Source organism: Coloeus monedula (assembly GCF_965178545.1).
Source record: "Coloeus monedula genome assembly, chromosome: 15".
Classification (NCBI taxonomy): Eukaryota; Metazoa; Chordata; class Aves; order Passeriformes; family Corvidae; genus Coloeus; species Coloeus monedula.
In genome coordinates, this window is record NC_138795.1 from 4953165 (window position 1) to 4972739 (window position 19575).

General features: G+C 42.6%; 1 protein-coding gene across 6 annotated transcripts in view; it reads right to left on the minus strand.

Moving 5' to 3' along the window:
- SGCD (sarcoglycan delta) overlaps positions 1-19575 on the minus strand; it is a 328100-nt gene that overhangs the window by 61455 nt on the left and 247070 nt on the right. For all 6 annotated transcript variants that reach the window (XM_082291568.1, XM_082291572.1, XM_082291567.1 and 3 more), the window contains one exon: positions 15786-15887. In XM_082291568.1, the coding sequence (XP_082147694.1) occupies positions 15786-15887 (102 nt within the window). The remainder of the gene's footprint in view (positions 1-15785; positions 15888-19575) is intronic.

A 19575-nucleotide genomic window follows, 5' to 3' on the forward strand; every position in this document is an offset into this window, starting at 1 on the left:
GCATCACACCTCTGTAGTTTTTCTTCGTGTAGCCAAGCCCAGAGCACTGTCGAGGACACCACACTGCATGCAGCTCATTAGTGCAGGTGTCAGGCATGTCCCCTGCCCCACCAGGAAAGCTGACCTTGTGACCTTTACCCTGTTATTTTTGGTCAGTTGACACAGACATGCTTAAATTAGTCTTCCTGACCCAGTTTTGCACATTCCCATATGACTTGCTCCTCTTTCAAAAGGAAGCACCAGGAATACCTCACTGTGTGACGCTCAACACAGAGTTTCCAAACCACAAAGGTCTCCAGAACATGCTGTGAGCACAGCCAAAAAAAGCAGGGCCTGTCCCAAAGCCAGCATTTCCTCCCCCTACTCCTGCACTGGAGAATGTCTGATGCTGGAAAAGTTCAGAGTTGCCCTCATAAAACAGTGAGATGGGAGGAAATTGAGTAAAACCCCTTCAGAATTGGTAAGAGATTCTGCAGGAATCAGGCAACTGGCACTGCCCTGAGTGTCAGCAAACCTCACAGAGCATTGTACAGGCACCATGCACCTCCTGAAGAGCAGATAGGAAGCACGGGACAGCAGCTACCTTTGGCTGTGAAGACAAACTTGGGAGTATCTAACGAACCCCATCCCCAAGGTCCTGCTTGGAACAGCAGCCCGATCATCATTTACATCAGCACAAAATCTAGACCTCGTGCTCAACTTGCAAGCCAACGATTGCGGTTTCTATTTCAAAAGCTCTTCCTCCTTTTTCTGGTCTAGATCCCCACTGCAAGAACAGGATTTTTCCCAGAGGCCTCCTGGCACAAAAATTTAAGGCATGCAGCTAAATCCGTAGGTGATAGATTGAAAATAGCCCTTAATATGATTTAAACATACTTTTTGTTGTTTAATCGCTGAGTCTCTTTTGATCTTGATTTTGTCCTTCAAACAGCTGAACATAATGTTCATGTTACTAAATCCCTTTCTTAGTAAACCTTCTGATTTGACAGTGTAAGCTGTTCATAGCAGAATGAAAGCAAACCGTGAATGGAATTGGTAACAAACATTAAAACAAACGCTATAAAACGCCCCAATACATGCTAGATGTGTGTCTGAAGATGGTTGCTTTTAGGAAGGAGGCAGCAGGTCCAGTGGAGATGTAACGAAACGTAGTTTGCATCCTCTTCTTCCAGGAAACAAACTTTATCACACGTGGAGTGTGCCCAGGTCACGTAACCTGGGTCAGTGACAGAGCTGACACAGCCCTGACCTGTAATGGGCACTCAAAAAACATAAATGCAGCATCATGAGCTTAGTGTGCTGTGCTACAGTTTCTGACACTTTACCAAGCATTCAAATGCTTTAACAAAAAAAAAAAAAAAAAAATTCAAAAAAATTCTGTTTTCTATTCAAACAAGGCTCAGTCACCTTCACCAGAATACGTTTTACAGTACCATGAAGCTCAGAAAATACTGTGGCCCCACCCAAGGTTGATATATTTTAATGGCACAGACAGAGCAGGTTGGAGTTTTATGTCCAATGCCACAAACCCCTCTCTTTTATGGTACTTCTTGAAGTTCATTTTAATAACAATCGAAACAAAAGATAAAATTCCTTCTGCTTCATTAAAGCAATTATATCTTTGACTCTTCTTTTTAAAGTGCAAAGAAGGCAGGTCTGTGATGTGAGATCTAATGACTGGTTCTGCTTCTGGAAGGCTACCCAAGGGGGTTTGTATCCTTCAAAGTGATTTATTTCTGGCAATCTAGGGGTTTCTCTGTTTAGAAGAATACCTGTAATAATCTCATGAACACAGTGTTTTGAGAGATTGGCTGCTTCTTCAAGATGCCTAATCAGCTACTTTGCAGCTGAGACTCTTCTGAAAATTAAATTACACCATGTCTGCTGACATTAAAAAACAACACCGAAAAATTTCCAAGGCATTACATCTGCCTTGACTTCTCTGCTGTTCTCTTTTCTTTTTTACTTCATTGACTTATAATATAAGGAAAACCACAGGTGACATGATGAAACTAAGAGACATACACATGAAAATAAAATGCAACTGTGCATGTTGGAGTTCTATTCATTATCCACAGGGGTGGGAAATCTGGGTTTGTAGCATCTGATCTGCTTTACAAATATCAGGTGTTTGTAACATCTGAAGGCTGCTGCACATCCACAAAACTTTCTCTGTTGGTAGGACTGAACTGATCATTACTGGCTTTGGAAAAATATCTCTGGTGCATTGAAGTAAGCTCAGCTCCAGGAGTTCTCTAGTAAGGCACGCCCAGACAGCTGAAATGAAGAGAGCAGCACAACTTGTAAAATTACCAAATAGCTCTGAAAATGCTTCAAGCTCTTCACTGCACTGAGAGTTCACCCAAAGGTGATACAGCAGAGTCAATCAAACGTGTGCTGACGATTAACTTGGCATCCCTGGGGAACAGCTCTCCCTTGTACAAACAAAGCTGGACTCAAGCCACGCCAAAGCACTAAAACAGGACAACAGCAGTCCTGGGTTCTCAGCACATTGCTCAGCCCCTTCCAGTATGAAATCAACCAAGTATTCTCTAAACATTTCAATTTACTTGAATTCCTTTGCAGAAAAGCCAAGCTGCAGCTGCTGCTCAGCAGCAGCTCGCTCCAATCTGATCCTTGTCTACAGGAGGTGTTGGAGCAGCAGGACTGTGGATTTGTGCTAAGTTATATCCTATTTTCTGCCTTGGGCTGTCCTAGTTATGATCTGAGTCCAGTGGTGACAGATCTCCTGCTGAAGTAAACACACTGTAGGTAGCCACAGGAGAGAAAAGAAGAGAGCTCTGTTGAGGCTTAAAAATATCCTAAATCATCCAACTACACAGCTACTCCACTGCTTGTAACTTTTACTCCAGTCAAGCGTGCAGACCTCTGTTCATGTGTTTTCATTTTTATGGCCTTCCTGGTGTCCCAACTGCCTGCCTTAAACATCTTTTAAAACCACCAGTAAACCATGCTTCACTATCTATAAAAGACATTAGAAGACAACAGCAAAATTATACAGAACTACTAATTTCTGAGTTACTTTCCCTTACCACCAGCATTGGACCATACTACAACAAGAAACAATTAAGATCTCAGTGAGGGAGATGAACACGTTTAAGAGCACATTCTGTTAATACTAAGAAAAGCACAGCAATATTTTCCAGAAGTCAGATTCAGCAGAGACACTTGGGCTCTGCAATGCTCACACATCCTTTTAGGCATTCTGTTACTGCACTGTGTAATGCTAAGTTATATATCCAGATATTTTTCTCCAGGAAGGCTAATAACGTGGATACCTCTGAACACTGCTTTGAAATTACATCTTTCCTTTGCTGCATGTCATGGATCGCTTACTTCTGGTATTAGATTATAAATGGCCATGCCAACTTACGTGTGCGTGTACAGCACGAAACACAGGCGAGCTCCTAGCAGAGGCCCCTGGTGTGACTGAAATTCAGCTGCTGCTAATAAGAAGGGAAAACATTTCCATCTGTCTGGATTGGGGAAAAAGAATTCGTGAGCCTCTGATTCATCTGCATCCATATGCTGGTATGTAGACAATGCTTATGGACACACAGACATATGTGAGGTAGCCAGCAACAGGAATCAAATCAATCACAGATCACAGCATGTGATTTGCCTAATTATGAGTAACACCTCACATTTTTTATCTGTGCAAAAAGCACTCTGTGAGCGAGCAGATGGCGCTGCTACGGGATGGCACCAGCCTCGACAGTTGCAGATGCAGAGCATTTACACAGCGCGCTGAAAAAATGACACAACACAAGCTGCTTCCTGGGAAAAAGACTCAAATTGAACAAGTGTCACCAAACAAAATACACGTATTTATTGATGTTCTGAACTTATCTGATCCAGCCTCTCTCTTCCAATATACGTGTAGGCCAGGGAGTGATGCTATCTAGACAGCTTTGAAGTCTCTCCGAACTGCCACGTGAGCTGCCTAGCACAGAGTAGTGGAGGTGCAGACCAACCTGAGTCTAGTTACAACCTACAAACCATTTAAATCCACACAAGCAGAATCAATAGGAAGAAGCCCTGCAGAGAAAGCAATTACACTGCAAAAGCAACTATATTACAGCACAGTGAGGGCTGGGAGGCAGGATGCAGGCAGCCATCCTCACTTCTGTGATTACCCATTGGAGTTCTCTCCAATGCATCTGGCCTGTGAAATGACAAGGTGCAGCCTGGACATGTTCCTGCAATCAAAGTGTTTCAGTTTCTGGGCTCCTTTCACAATTATAAAGCTCTTCCTCATGAGCCCCATGCTTCAGGTTTGCTGTGCTCCATAGGTAAATGCAGGGTAGTGCATCAGGAAATACGTTTGAAGGGCACAGTGAACTCTCCTTTTCAACACCTTCATGGGAGTAATAATCTCATTTCCTGGATCTGCAATTATTTATTCATTGGAGACTGTCCACTTGCCACTGCATAAGACAAAAAGAAAGATCATCTGACCATCCTTGATGATAGAAAATTCGGCTTTTCTATTCCAATTCTTTTATTTGTGGTTTTTCTGCATTTTTTTTTCTCGAGCTGCTGTAAATGCATGCTCTGGTGTGACAGGTTGGAAGCAGCTATAAAATGACTGATGAAAACCGTATTTAGGCCTTGTTGTGGGAGTATTTATTGTAGAAATATGCTCAGTTAACCCTGTAGGGGAAGGACAGAAAAGGAAGGCTGGGCCTATGACTGTACCTCTGATACCAAAGTAATTTGATCTGCTTTAGTTATGATACAGGGTTATGGGGTCACAGAAACGTTTGCACAAACTCTTTTTGAATTGCTCTTATACAACCACTTTGCTTTTTCTACTGAAATGATCAATACTTGGCTTTAAGAAGGATGCTCTATGCGTCTGCATGACCCGACAGAGTCTTCCTTACAAGAATAAGCAGAGGGGCCAAGCTCTGAGATGTAGAGCTGCAGCAATTCAAGTGTGAGTTAATGTCAGACAGGAACCATCTCAGAGAGGAAAAACTACAAACCTCCATTGCCTTGGAGAGGCTGAACGTCCAACAGCCAAGGTGAGAGGGCACTTGGACAGGTAAAAGGAGAGATGCAGTTAAGTGTGGGATGTGGAATTGGGCTGATCTGGAGGGAAGATCCTAAATCATGCTGAACACTGCCACACTGCACACATGTACCTACACAGAGAGCATAGCAGCAAAGCTCTGCTCAGCAGCACAACTGCAGGAGGTGGATGTTTGTGTTGGGATTTGGTTGTATCTTGTGGCTGCCACTCACAGACACTCCTGAGTATCTGCTCTGGGGGGAAGAGAGGAGAGGAGAGAGCGCAGGGTATTGCTGTGGTACAGGTCCAATGAACAAAATTACATCCCTAACCAGCTCCACTGGGGAGCTTTTCCATGCCTGGAAGAAGGCAGGAAAGTTGTTTGGGGAAATGGTGAGTAATGGCAAAAGCAGCCAAAGAGAATGGGATGTGTGAAGGTAAAACAGAGCCCAGGGAGGAATATAAAAGCCAAGGACCCTGATTACTCTTTGGGCAATCAGCAGGGTGGCTCAGCCTGTCTGTTGTCTCCCATTTTGAAAAGGCATTTTTCTGCTGATGTTTTTATTCCTGAAGTCCTTTTCAAACTCTGGAGGAACAGAACTGATCAGTGAAGACACCCAACCAGTGACTCCTACCAGCAAAGGGCACAGGAACGGTCCTGCCTGTGTGTTCCTGTGTTCCTGTTTCTTCTGCTTCACCTCTGTTACACCTCCCAGAGTGCTGCATGATAGATAATGCTGCAGAGAGAAACAAAAAAAACCTCCTGCTCTCCCAGCTGTGTACCAACACCAAGGCTCATCATTTATAAATAACAGTTGGGTTCTTCAGGAAACACAGAGCAAAGGACAGTTTGCAGGAGGAGCTGGGGTTTTCAAGAGGTAGCAGAATACAGAGAAAATATTTTGGCTTGAAGCAACAGCAGACATGCAATCAAAGGTACTTCTGAAGGCAGCAGCTGTGACAACACGAATGCCACTGCCCTGTGTGGCCTTTACTTCATTTAAAGAGTGAGGGATGTTCTGCAAAAAACTGGAGGATACAGGCTCTGAACACCCAACCACGGAAAGCAGCAGAGGAACCTTGTTCTGGCTCATCCCATCAACTCACTGCCTTCCAACCATGGACACCAAGACCCTAAATCAGCTGGAGCTTCAAGGTACTCTCGACCTTTTACAGCAATGAGTGTGCATTTGGATTATGGATTATTTGGCCATTCACTGGGTGGCTTCACCTGCATGTAGGACACAACAGTGAATCTGCCTGAAGGGAAATACCAGCTGCTGTAAGGTCAGCTGTGCCCACTCCTAACCTGCAAAATATACCCAGAAAAAACAGGTTTTTAAGAAAAATAAAGGATTGTTCACACTCTTACTGATCAACTTAATCAAAAGAGAGACAACAGCTTTTGGCTAAAAAACTGAAATCCTTTCTGGAGAGTGATGCTTGATCTGTCAGACAAGTGACCTCTCTTTTCCCCTCAATCAACCCACTGCCTTCAGTTTATTTGTTTCTCTGTTTTTAAATATGTCTTACAAAGCTTCTCATTGGAAAAAACGCATCTTACTCTTCATCTGTGCTGCCTTGGGCTGCAGTCCTGTCAGATCATATCCAAGAAGGCTCAGTTTGCACTAGCACTTCAAAAAGATTTCCCAGGCACTGAGATGAGCAACATGGATGATTCAGTGAACAGCAAAGCTTCTCCCCAAATCAGAAACCACCCATTCCTGGTGCCACAGCTTTTGCAGCTGCTGCTGGTTGCTCAGCAGAGAAGCAGAACTGAAATGTTCACCACTTTTAATCACTGGATGCCCCATCACAAATCAGCCCCTTGTCTAAATCAAGACAGAACCACTGGAATCACATGTTGTTTTGCTCATGGAGAAAAAGGAACTAGAAGCAGAGTATCAAGCTGCAGCTGGAAAGAAAGAGAAAATAAAAAGCTTAGATCATAAAAGCAATTTTAATTGCCTAGTTTTAGATTACTAATCAAGAATCCAACAAAGTAACCTGCACTGACTAAGACACAGTGGAAATCTTGGCATTTACTCAACATTTTCATGAACAGTGATTTACAAATCACTGCTACATTTGAAATAAACTTTAAATAAATCCTTTCCTTACAGATCATAAAGAAGAGTTCTCCGAAGGAAGGCGTGCCTCTGTCCTTAGAAGGGATGTTTCTGGGGGAAGTTGGATGACAGCAGCACTGGATGGTTGATGCTCCCTGGGGAACCTCAGAGGTAAAAAGGCAAAAGCCAAGGAGGCTTTAGCTCTACTCATGCTCAGCCAAAAAAATTACGGCTTGAAAGTGAGGAATCTCCTGCAGTTTTATGTAAGGATGGCAAACAAGGATTGTGCTTGATGGATGAATAAGGGAGAAATACTGTGAGCTGAAGCACTTTAAGTTTTCTTTTTGTTCCATAGGTTATTCTGCTTCAATGGGAAATGAGGAGCAGACTCCTGCTAGTACTTCATACAATCTGCCTCAGAAAATTTTAAGGCCACGCTGGAAGCAGGCCTAAAATTCCCACTGGACTCAGAATTACAGGACATCAGAAGGAAATCAATGGACATGTAACATTTTATACTGAAAACCGGGAGTAAATAAAGAAAAAAAGAAACAAAAAAAACCCAGGCACCATGGAAACTGCTTTCTTCTACCACCCCCCAAGAAGAACAACTTTTTACTGCATGTGCTTTTATATGAAACATATTCCAACCAGGAAGATGTCAAAAGCCAAAGAAATGGTACTTTTTCTTTCAAGAGCAGCAAATTAGTTTTCCCAAGATCCTCAATAAATTTGTCCTAAAAGAAAAGGAGCAACTTTAAAGTTGTTTTTGTTTTTACCTGTGTCCTTCTTTCTCCAAATACAACATCTGTTATTTAGAAATAAAACAATCAAACAAGTATAGCAACTGGTAAATGAAACGTGGAAAATCTGACTTTGCTTCCCTGTTGTAGATCAAAGAACACGTGAACTGAGCTGTCTGTAAAACCAGTTCTGTGTGCCTGCACTTCCCGATGACTACACAGCTTGTCTTGTCGACTCCTGCCTTGTAAAATACATAACTTTCCTGCCAAAATAGTTTTGATCAGCAGAAGAGTTGCAGAAGTGTTTGCTGTCCTGTGGTAAGAAGTGACAAAGCTCTGCTCTTGAGGCCGCTTGGAAACATGAGAAAAACATCATTTTTCTTTATAATTGGATCTTCCTATTTGTCTTTCCATTTTCTCTTTTTCTCTATCTTCCCTCTACCCATGCCATATCAAGTTTCATTTTTAGTATTAAAAAGTTGTTTTTGTAGTTCAGCCTCTACAAAGCAGCCAGAATCCTGATTGTCAGCAGCAATGTCTAGACATGGTAAATCCTTAAAGTCAGCGCCTTTGCACTTCAGAGATAACTGCAGCCCACAGAGTCGCTCGTGTTTTCCATACCCCACTGTCCTCCTTTTCACAGCAGAAATACAAGAGATTTCTGGGATCATGGCAAAAATGCAATGCACAGAGCCCACAGAGCACCCAGCCTTAGCCCAGAGCTCACTTTGAGCTGGGATGCCCATCACTCGTTGTTGTTGCCACAGGGTCCAGCTGCAAATGTTTAGAGAGAAGAGGAGGTGGGAGCTGGATCGGAACAGCAAAACCAACACATGATCTGAACAGTTTCTCTCCCCTCACACCAGCGGCTCGAGCGAGAAATTTCACTTGTCAAAGGGAAAAAGCAAAATACATTGAGAGACCATTTGGGAAATTCTGTCTCCTTCATGTTTAGCTCCAGAGATGTTAACTTGTCCACATCAACTCCAAACTCCCTGACAAGACGGTGAAAAATGCTGGCTATAAAGTGCTTATGCACCTTATGGGGTCAGATACTTCTGCAATGATTATACCACATTTTCTGGACATAAACCCTCCCCTGAGGTCAGGGTAAGAAACCACAAACACGTGGTTCCCAGGGTTAGGTCAGAGGTGTACCCAAAACACAAATATAAACAAAAGCTGAAGTAGGTAGCCCACCAGGCACAGCTGATTGGCTTTAATAGGTGTTGATTACACTGCTCATATTGCATGAAATTAAAAAGCTTACAAATGTTATGAGCCATTACCCTTCCATTTAAGAGATCTTATGACAAGTTAGCAACATTTAATGAAATCCTTTTTAAAATGCCAGAGGCAGTCTCCACGAGATTTTGCTTTGAAATGCAACTTGTGGAGTTATTTCTGAAAGTTTCTCTACATCAGGGCTTCTGCTCTTGCACATCTTTGGGATGCTCTGATTTGGAAGCTGGTGGGATACTTCAGTTCCCTGTTGTGCCCTCAATGTGAGGCACACCACACCAGCTCCTTACAGAAACCACCAGGAACGGGCAGAGCAGGATTTAATTCTGATGTTGACACAGCCCTTCAGTCAGCCTACAAAATTCCCTGCAAAATTCCAAGCTGAGAGAATCCTGACCGATTTTACTATGAAGGTAAAGGGAAATATTTTCATAGTTGCTGTAAAATTTACTTAACTTCCACCTTTTCAGCACACTGGAAATATCACAGAGCCACTAACTGCCCCCAAGGCGCTGGGGCAGCCAAGGTTCACACTGAAGTAGTTCACTCTCTGGATTTCATTGCTTCAGGATGAAATTTATTATTGGAGAGCATATCAGTTTTATAAATCCCACGGGACACTCACAGCCTACTGCTGTCCACAGACTCAAATCTGCTTTGGATGGCAATGGCAACAATATCTGTACATCAGGTGAGGGCGTTTCTGCCAAAATGATGCCTTTTGCAACTTGTTCTTTCACTGCATCCCCCGCTGACTGCCAGCTCTCCTCTCTGCTGGTCTCTGTCAGGCAAACAAGGCTCAAACTGACCCAGCTGAGAGACACATCTATGGCTAAAGCACACTGGAATCTAACACAGTATCCAGAGTGGTGCCACAAGGAATGATTAACAAACCCCACAGGGAGGACAGGAGATGGCCAGGCATGGCTGCAAGAAGTTTGTTTGTCTTGGCTCTGCCATCCACAGCAACCTTGTTCTTTTCTTCATCCCAACTTCTGGACCAAAAATCAGCCAAGGAGCACCAAGCTATGAAGATGCAGTCCAAGGAGGTGCTGCAGAAGTCGATCTTGGATAGTGGGAGACTTTTTTAACCTGAGGCTACAGTGGCAGCTGAACTGCCCCTGAGGCCAACATCTCCTGAGCTGGCAGGAGCTCTCACAGGCTCAGATGTGTCACATTATGCAAAGAAGATTCCTCTCTTCCTTGAAGAACCAGTCCCTAAGGGAACAGTGAAATGCTGGGAGGAGCAATGGCTGCAGAGGTGGTGGGAGCAGGCAGGGACAGCTGAGTGATGGCAGCATGGTGAGACAATCTGCATTCCCTCATTTCCACCCTGTGAAGGTTTCAGTGAACACGCTGAAACCCTTAAGCACTCTGCTAGACCAAATCACCAGGAACTAATTCAACATCCTTCTATTTCTCTGTGAACTTTGAAAAAGGAAGAAAAGGAATTCTTTTGTGTCCTCCCTCAAAAAATAGTAGCCTTCTTTCATGCTATCTATCTAAAAGCTACATTTCTACTACACAGTTTGAGCCTCATACAAAGTTGCAATTATCTTGCCATCTGCATTCCCTTTTTATCCAAATTAGTATGTTATATTGCTTATAAATATGTATTTATGGCTACGAGGCAGGTATGCCCCACTGCAGGCACATGTCACTGTTTAATCCAAATACATGGATTATTGTTTTGCAGTGTGTACTTTTATCTTGGAGGCAGGCAGCCCTGCAGAGCAAATAATACAAAAGAATACAGCCATTCCAGAAGTGCTTCTGTGCTTTAAAATTATAGCACTCTCATTCCAAAACTGAACACAGTGAGATGAGCACGTTGGCAAAATAATTATTTATCATTCTTAAAAGCTTCCTTTAGCATTTCTATCATTCAAATACTCACTGGGAAAAATGTAAAGGATAGAGAAGCATATTTTATGCACTTGCTGGTCTAGCTTTTATGCTGATGAGAACTTACTAAACACCAGTAAAGGGAACAGCACTTATCAGCCCTAATTCACAACTGTGAATTTTCCAGGCCAAACAAATGCCCTTGCAGAGTTCCAGACACGTGTTAATGAGAGCCCCAGTCCTCCTTCCTCTGGAGTCACCAGTTATTTTGCATGGCTTCAAATGAGGGCAGGTTTGCTCCAACAACCTGAGCAAGCACGGTGCTCTCAGAGAGACACTCCTTGCCACACTGCATAGGACAGGGACCTCTAACATCCCCCAAAGAAAGGAAAATAACAAAAAGACACAGTCCTTTGCCTCAGGCTTTTTTTCTTTGATGCATAGGATTTTTCTTTCAAACTCTTTCTTTTTCCAGCTGATAAAAAATAATGGGAAGCAGACCTTCAACATGAAACCAGCTACATACACTAAGAGATCTCTTTATAAAGATACTTGAAAATCTCCTCAAAATCTGTTCAGAGAATTTTGCCATCCCTTATACCTGTGCAACAGCAGATCTCGGAGCTCCCCCAGGTAGGAGGGTTGGTGCCCACATTTAATTCTGTGTTCCCAGACCCATCAATTGAAGAGTCTGCAAAAGACCTGAAGGGACAGGACCCCAGTCAAGTGCTTTTTACTGAAGCAAAGTCAAAGTTGTCAGGCAAATCCATATTCTTGCCTTAAAAGCACTCAGTGTGAGAAAAATAAAGCCCAGGTGTAAACATTTACAAACTGAGTTTATTTTTTTCTATCTCTGCACTTGAAACGAACATTGAAAGGGCAAACCCATCCTAATCCTATCATGGCAATGTCTTTCTCTGCTTCCTAAAGCTCAGATTATCATCTCATTGGTTGTCAGACAGCTCCTGAGAGAAGTAATTCACTGGATTTTCCTGTGTAATCACAGCACAGGATTTTATTTCTGCTGTTATCAGGATGGAAAATGCACACAGCTTGTTCTGTGTCTTGCCCCTTTCAAGTTACTTACACACCTGGATGTGCCAAGCTTCAAAACACCCCAACTGCACTAAGAAAGCTAAATCTGGGCTAACTTTAAATTTCAAGAAACTTGCTTCTTAGCAGCTCATCTCAACATAGGCAGGAAAATTTCCAGTTTTAAATTTCTATTCCAATTCAGGCAATGAAGACTGAAGTCCCCTAAACTGTTGCCACTACTTTCCGGGACATAAAATTAACGATTTCCACTGCTGTGTACAACTTTCAGCCAAAGTTGGTCTGATTTACAAGCAAGCAGATGGTTCACACGATAGTCCACAATAAATTACAGCAGTTAGAAAGACAGCTACATTTTGAGAGTGACAGTGCAGCTGAGCTACAGATGGGTTTATAGATGACCCTTCCAATTTTTAATAATCTTCATAATTTATCTGCAAGTAAAGAAATGTGAGAATTCCTAATGCACCTCCTTGACTAAGTACAAATCACTTCTATTTACACAGGCAATACTTCACGGTCCAGTTATCTTCTTAATTAAAGGCAGCAAGATGCTCATGTTCCATGCAAGTGGCATGGAAAACACTGTTTGGTGTGCAATATGTTCAGCTGGGAGTTCAGGATGCTCTGAACACTCCTGGAAAAGGGAACACATCCATCTCTTCTCTTCAAAACAAGGCTACAAGGGTGCAAACACTGCCGCCAACAGTTCATTAACCTCCAGCTAAACTTTAGGCTTATAAAATAACAAGGTTACATTTTTTTGCAAGCTCTGATACTTGAAAACAGGTTCCTAACCCATACTACAAAGCCTGTACTACTGAGTCAGGAATAGGCTGGATAACAGCAGGAACAGAGACCTCCATCTCTGTATAAAACCAGAAGGGAATTGGGGGGTTGCTCTTGAGGGGGTGAGGGAAAAAGAAAGCAAATCTGGGGGGTGTCAGGTGCAGAAAGAAACTGGCTGGAAGCAGCTTTAAGAACTCAGTTCATGTCAGTGACTTCTCTGTTCTGGGACCAAACCACATCCATCCAACCCTTCTGCTAACACTTCTGATTTCAGCTGCAATGGGAAGCACATCTAAGTGCAGCTCCTCTGTCAGTGAGGTGACAAAGGTGAGTTGATGAAGGGAGGTGATGAAGGGAACAGAACCTACCAGGGCTCTTTAAGGCACAAACTACAGAAGCTCAGAGGTTCCCACCCAGCAGTCTCTTGGGATGACTTTTGAGGGCTTTTCCTCCTCTCCAACCCTTGATCTTCCAGCCAAACCAATTTGAAAAAGAAATCCACTTTTAAGTGGAAATCCAAACCTGCCATTGAAACAGAAGGCAGAGCTCCTAGGAAAGCAAGTCCATGTGTAATTTTAATTACCAACTTCCTGGGATTCAAGAGATGCAGCAGAGAAGAGGCACCAGTGACAAATCCAAGCTTTCAAGAATAATCACAATTCCCATTTTGGAGATATTCTGGCAGGGGTTGCCCAGCTCTGCGAGCAGCTCTGCAGCACATGGGGGAGCAGCACCACAGAGACACACGAGTGGGAAAATCCACAGGCCATGGGACACTGAAAAGTGATTTTTCCCTGCCCTTTCCAGGCAGCAGCAATGCTCCTTCGTCCACTACACAGAACAATACTGAAGTTAAATTTGTTGAGTTAAAAAAAAAAAATAAAAATTCTTCTATAAATAACCAGCTTCTAAAAGTCTTTGGAGTTTACATGAAACCATTATTTATTACTGTACACAACTCTTAGGTCGTTTAATTAAACATATGAAAAATCGTATATGTCAGATTATTTCTGGGATGCTCTTTACTGTTACTTGTCATATTTGTTTCTGTTACTCTTCACATATTTAAAGCTGCATTATGCACTTCTGAAAACCCAGAGAAGATCACTCTAGAATTAGTATGGATGTTCATCTGTTACTGAGCGCTGAGTTTGGCACTTTATTTTAACAATATTCAGCAGGTTCAGGACCTGCTACCACACTTCCCTCCAAGACAACACTGGGTCATACTACTGTTCTTTAAAAAGATCGAGTGTTGATTTTTTAACCATATTTTAAAATATTCTGTAACTGTAAACCTTTGATTGACTGCAACCCTTTCATTTGCTTTCAAGAGGCCAAAGTCACGCACAGCACAAGAAAGCAGAGGCTGTCTGAACACAGTAAGATCTCTCCTGTTGCCCCCAGCCCAAAAATAATTCCAGGGTTACCATGAGCAACCTGAAAGTCAGCACAGGCTATTCCAGCTTATTCCAAGAGTCAGAGGAACTACACGCATGGTTTGTGTGACTATCTGGTTGATACGGTTTTCAGGACTCATCTACTGAAGCCAGCAGGGATGCTCCAGCACCTCAGAGTGCAGATCAGACCTTCTGCAGTCTACATCCTCCTCCATCTAACAGCAAAACCCATCCTGGATGGGGGAGAAAGCAAGGAACACACACAGGCCTTACCTTACACTTCTTGTTCCTTGCATTCAGTAATCTGTCAATGGCGTGGAAATTACTTTCACAGCCTTGGGAAAGGGACACCTTTTGCACCCCCTGACATATTAAAATGTAGATCAATATGATAATATGAAAATAGTAAACTCCCCAGTACCAATAAGTAGTTCTCACTTCTTTTAGCAATCAAATATTATTTCCATCAATGTAACTAGAGAAAAAGAAATGTAGGTAGCAATTTGTCAGTCTATTTATCAAACCAACTGCTGCACCTGGTTCCCACATATTTTATCTTAAAAGGTGTATGACGTTTATTTTTAATTCAGGGCTGAAAGCATTTATAGATATGAAGGTTTTCTTATTAAGTTTTCTTCCTGAATGATTATACTTGTTCAAATCAATTCCTAGCCATCTTACAGAGGTTACAACCTTCAATAATTAAATGGGGTATTGTATTGGCTGTTTAGTTCATTGTGCTCCTAGTTCCAATTTCTGCAAGAGCACTGAAATGCTAAGATAAAAGGATGTTAAGTTTATTTAATTAGCTATCTGCCATTGTTATCAAAAGGGAAGGTTGGTATCTGACTCAAATTAACACTTTAAATCAGGAAACAAGACAGATGATATCTTCTGACACAGATCCTGGAAACTCTGTAGTTGTTTCAGTTGTTTTAAAGCTGCTCAGGACATAGAGGATTGCATGAAAAAGAGCAAAAGTCACCAACAGCCAACAAAGTGCTGCTATGAAAATGTTATTTCAATCACACTGGAGTTCTTTCTCATTTCCAGTAGTTAACATTCTTGCCACTTTTGCCAAGCAGTCACTCTAAGCAGCATTGAACTTTAAGTACACATAATTTTAAACCAACATGGAATAGGACTGAGCACACAATATGGGTTAATTGTGCTAATGAACAACAGATCACGCCCCTGTGCCAAGCCACCACCTCCCTACTATCCAGAAGAAATGTAATTGGCTAAAACCGAGCTGGATTTCAGGACTGCCAGCCATCCCTCTGCCTCAGAAATAACAAGTCCTCCAGTTGAGGGTTGTTTAGGATTTATCTCAAAAGAAAGCAAAAAGACAGGGTGAAACTTCAGAGGTCCTGAGGTAACTGTGGCTCACACAAACCAGAGCCATGGTATCAACTCTGGAACTGCCCAGAGCACACAGTGTCTGCATGAAGTCCTCAAAGGACACCCACTGCCTCGCTCCCCAAACTGCATCTGCATAGAGAGGCCAATGGCCAAAGCAATTTATCCAGTAACCACGTCACCCTGCCAATTCATGGTTTCTTTCTTTTAGGGCTACAGAAACAAGCTTATTCCTTTCCCAAAAACTTACTGGTCTTGATCGGATTTCTTTGGCGTAGAGAGGTTTCAAGAATTCTGAATCTCCTTCAAGCTTCAGACCCTTTTCCGTGATCCTCAGGTTCCCCATTCCATCCTAAAAGACAGGCAAAGAGAAACAACCCTATTAGTTACAATTACTAAATCCACCAGGCTGCCAATAGCTGATTTTTTTTTCCATTGAAGATAACATGTCTAGCACTGGGAGGCACTAGAGAATGCAATTACTTGTGTTATCCTTGTAGCTCAGCTTCTGTGAAAAAAAAAAAATTCTATTCAGAACTATCTGCAATGCCCCCCAGTAAACCATTTACACAGATGAAAGATGTTCCTTTGAGCTAAGTCATTCTCTGCTCACAGAGAGGCAGTGATGCTCTGTGTTAACAGGAAACTATTCACTGTAATATTCACTGCCTGCCTGTACAATATAATAATATACCTGCTCATTCATAGCAAATCCCTGTAAAGAATGTGTGATTAATATCTGTACAGATCCACTGGCACAGAGCAGAACTGTACCAAAATACATTTCACCTCTGAGACATGAAAGTTGTAACTTTTATTAAGATGAGGGATTTAGCTTCATTTAGCCTATAATTGCTTAGAAAGGTGTATAAGAAACACAGTGTGGGTAGGGAATTGCACAGGTACATCTGTAATCAAAACCAGATCAAATGTAAGGTATTACTTCTAAGATAGGGGGATTGTGGAAGTTTGCAAGGATTGAGGTAAACTTCTTTTTCCCTGAAAAAAAGATGGTTTGAAGAATACCTTTTAGCAAAAAACTGACTGAGATTACTAGGGTTGGAGAGTAACACTAGCACCTCCAACACTAGCCTAACTCACAGCTGTTTTGGGGATTTTATAGGTAAGGGGACTGCACGTGGGTAGAAGGCATAAGAAGTTCAAGAGGAGACCAGGAAAATCCTGGAAAACCACAAGTACTTGGCTATACATCTAGTATGCTTTCCAATCCAGCTGCAGAAATGAAACCCCAGCTGTCTACTTCCTCTTCCTCCCACTGCGAGTTCACCTCCAGCCCCAGAGGAAGAATCAGGGTTTCTCCAAGCGAGTGGAGATTGAACCCAGACAGATTTCCATGAACTGCTGCCAAAAGGCCTGAATTTGGAGGGATAAAAATCAGAGCCACTGCACAGCTCAGCAGCGACACTGCCAGAGGTTCTCCCGTTCCAAGAAGTGCCGTTCCCAGGTAGTTCCCTGCCAAGTTAAGATTGTTCTTGCCAGAGCCTGTCTTATGAAAAAACGTGATGCTGGTTGATAAAGTGACCTCTGTGATCTCATTTTGAATGGAAGGCTGTAAGCAAATTTGAGAGACAGATGCTGGAAATGCTGCTGATCATAGGCAGGGAATGAGAGACAGGTCATAAAATGCCTCTCCCTACATTTGTTGGCTTGGGTATAAAATAGTGGCCTATGAATTCTGGGTTGGTGGTGGCACAGAAGGGGTTCATTTATCTCAAGCAAAAGGATGGAGGAGAGTGAGTGGAATATGATTATGCACCAAAAAGCCCAGATTAAATTTTGACAGCAGTGTGCTTTGCGATTTGAGCAAGCAGGAATTATTACCGCTATCTGCAGACCCTCACACGTTTTGGGCTGCTAAAAAATCCCTACAGCTTTTTTTCCCCCAAAATAGATTGTTTCAGTGAGGTTACAAGCCCTGAGGGCTTTCACATAGCAGTGTCTTTTCTGGTTTTATTAAGAGAAGTTGCAGGTCAGGCAAGCTGCTGTGTGCCCCAGACAGCTGCAGGAATGACCACTGTCCGTGGATACGCAGTGCTGACCTCTCCAGGGCTTGCTCCTCAGCTGAAGTGGGGCAATACCTTTCCAGTAACATGGACCTAGGGATAAAAAGGGACTTGTCAAGCCACCACTGAAGCTGTGGCAAACCAGCAATTTCGATGGCTCACAACTGTGTTCTGTTTTAATGACACAGATCCAGAATTCCACTCTGCTCCTCTCTTGCACGTTCCTCTCTCTCCTTCCCCCTCTGTCTCCCAAGTGTGGTCCAAAGGATTTTTACATATAAAAACCATACATATGGGAAGTTTAGCTTACAGCCAGCAGATCCTACGCATCCCAAAAGAGGTATCAGGCCTATGGGACAATGTACTACAACCAAAACATCAAGGACATGTTTGATTAATAAAAGTAGGTGTATCCTCTTCCAAACCCACTGGACTGGAGAAAAGGAGACACTTCCCCACGTTTTATTCCCCATCTTTGATCCTTCTCAACCTCCAGCTCCCACTCAATCTTCCCTCCTCCTGCAGCTGCCAGAAGTAATAAAAGCTGTGCCCACCACACATCCTCTCTTGACTTCCCTGGTGTTTGGGAGTGGATCAGTGCTTAGCACTGACTTACCACGATTAACTCTCCACTGCTCATGTTTCTCATGATTAAAGCTGACAGCTTTTTGTGGTGACAGTCTGGGTCAGAAGGTGAAAAAACAAGCAAAGGTTGTAACCTGAGTTTAACAAGTATCTTGGCCTCTTATCATACAATCACTATAAAATTATATTCCTCCATTATTTCCCATTAGAAAAACAAATAAGAAGCTCACAGGATTATATAGAGGTCCCAAAATACAGATACATTAGAGAGAAATCATTGTTGGAAAGACTACTTCACATGTTGTTTCGGATAAAGTATCTTCATCCTCCCTAAATTATATGGTTTAATAACAAATAAGTGTCATATTCTGCTACCAAGAATAGATATGAAAGCTCCTATGAAATTTCATGGACTGTGACCCATAAAATGTAGCAGAAAACTGCCTAGAGTGACAAAGACCAAGATGTTTTATTAAACATTGTGTCTGTGATTGGTATGTATCCTTATTTGCCACTCTTCTGCTTGTGAATAAGGAGAAGTATTGATTATTTGATACTCTGCCATCTGAAAATCATTGTTTCTCTCCTTTTTATTAATACACTCCTCAGCAGAGTGAATGACTTTATAGTGCAGGCACAAGCCAACTTTGTGGGAGCTCCCAGGAGGAAAGTTCCAAACAGGAGGCATGGAGTTGGGAACTTTCCATCACCACCTGCTTTGAATTTTGCTTTTTGGGAAGGCATGGCAAAAACTTTTACAGCAATTACATAATTTATGCCCTCTCTCTTTTATGCACTGCCTTGTACTGGACAGGCATAAAAATTTATGTGCCATTGCTGACTGCTCTGGGTTGGAAGGGGATAGCAATCCTGAATAACATAAATGTCATTTTGGTGATGCTGAATGAGAAAGGAATTTTGGGTTTTATTAGCTTGAGAAGCATCTCATTTTAACAGCCAATTATGAATGATGGTATTACTGTTAGGGGAAGAGCTCAGCATTGATTGTGTCTCATCACCAAAGCTCCTCTCTGCCTTTTGGTTGGCAATGTGGCCACACAAGTGGCTAAAGCCCAGCTTGTGTTTGTTTTACTTTTTAACAGTTCTGGTTACTTTAATTTCTTTTTTTTATATATAATTGCAAGGCTGGTAGCAGGGAGATCTGGCTAACAGAGTAAGAAAAACAGCCACTCTAACCAGACATGTAACTGCTGTGGCAAAGACTTTCAACTGAAAGAGAGTAGTCTTAAATTAGATATTAGGAAGAAATTCTTCCCTGAGGGTGTGCTGAGACCCTGTCACAGGTTGCCCAGAGAAGCTGTGGCTGCTCCATCCCTGGAAGTGTCCAGGCTGGACAGGCCTTGGAGCAGCCTGGGATAGTGGGAAGGTGTCCCTGCCCCTGGCAGGGGGTTGGAAGCAATGGTCTTTAAG